Below are 1,286 nucleotides of genomic sequence, written 5' to 3' on the forward strand. Positions count from 1 at the left end.
GCACCCTCGGTTAAACTCTTGCGCCACATCGTCGCCTTGGGCAGCCGTAAACCGCGAGGTCGTACCAGTTCTCTCGCATGCGCCAGGCTAGAGAAACAGGCAGGGGGCATACTCTTGCCGTATACGGTTACCGGGCAGGCTCAGCTCGTCAAAGGACCCCTGGCATTTCGCCCAAACCCCTGATCCAAAGCGTCGAAAAATCGCCATGCCCGTTCGGCCTAAATCGGTCGGATTACCCGAGACACCCGCGCCATTTTGAGAGCTTTGTCCGGGTGGCGGATGGGGCATTCGGATTCGCGCGGAGTGCCCGGGGCGGGAGGATTAGGCCTCCGGAGAACATGAAGATGCCGGCATTCTCGCCGTCTTCCCGCGACAGGCCGTATGCAGCCTGCGGGGGCCCAAAATCAACGTATACGAGCACGATCCCTGAAAATCCTACCATAAGCCGTTTCACCGGCCCGGACGAAGCTTGGGTCCCGGAGGGGGTGTGTGGCTGCGGATGCCTGTTTGTCGTGTGCACAATAAACAGCACAGCGAGGCGGCGGTAATTATATCGTCTGCGGCCGCGATGGCAAGCGAGCCCGTTTAGAATGGCTATTTGTACGTCAATCAGTCATCTCGAGGCGCCGGGAGAAAAGCATCGCCTGCTGTGATTTTGTGGAATCGGTCGAAGCGCGGGAACTCGATGCTGCATAGCGCGGGGTGTCAGATCCAGAGAACTGTGAACTTGTGAAAGCCTTGCGTACGTCAAGACGACCACGGCAGCGACGGAGTCGTCGGATGCATCAAGGAGAGCGGGGGTCGTATATCTTGCCGATTTCGAGGGCAAAGTGGGCAAGCCCGAGGAGCGTCTGGCGGCCAGGATGTGTTAGTGCGCGCTTTCTGTACACCGGGGAAGAATCACGCACTAGTATCCCGACGAAGAGCGCGCTCTTTTTGCCCCTTGAAAGAATAGAGACGGCTCAGAGTCAGCGCCCGATGCCGACGCCGTGGCGTATACGCACGCATCCATAGTCGCCGGATGTAAAACCTGACCAACGATGCGCATCAGATTCTCCGATAATTACTCTAACTGGGGATGCGTGAGGGCTTACAGATGGCAGATGGATGGAAAGCATCATTGAGCCCTACGATCGCGCAAGATCCAGTGAGTAAACAAGGCGCGGGATTGGACGGGTTAGGGTTAGGGTTTAGGGTTAGGGTTAGGGTTAGGGTTAGGGTTAGGGTTAGGGTTAGGGTTAGGGTTAGGGTTAGGGTTAGGGTTAGGGTTAGGGTTAGGGTTAGGG

The 1,286-nt window shown here is 57.2% G+C and overlaps 1 protein-coding gene across 1 annotated transcript; it reads right to left on the reverse strand.

The window, feature by feature from the left end:
* Nucleotides 1-785: 785 nt before the first annotated feature.
* Nucleotides 786-1,118, reverse strand: TRAVEDRAFT_54537 (uncharacterized protein; the record flags this gene model as incomplete). The annotated part of the gene is made up of 4 exons (XM_008047458.1): nt 786-851; nt 909-942; nt 1,005-1,030; nt 1,095-1,118. The coding sequence occupies 4 exons, from the start codon at nt 1,116-1,118 to the stop codon at nt 786-788; spliced, it is 150 nt and encodes a 49-aa protein (XP_008045649.1).
* Nucleotides 1,119-1,286: the final 168 nt, after the last annotated feature.

Source organism: Trametes versicolor, assembly GCF_000271585.1.
Source record: "Trametes versicolor FP-101664 SS1 unplaced genomic scaffold TRAVEscaffold_19, whole genome shotgun sequence".
Taxonomy (NCBI): Eukaryota; Fungi; Basidiomycota; class Agaricomycetes; order Polyporales; family Polyporaceae; genus Trametes; species Trametes versicolor.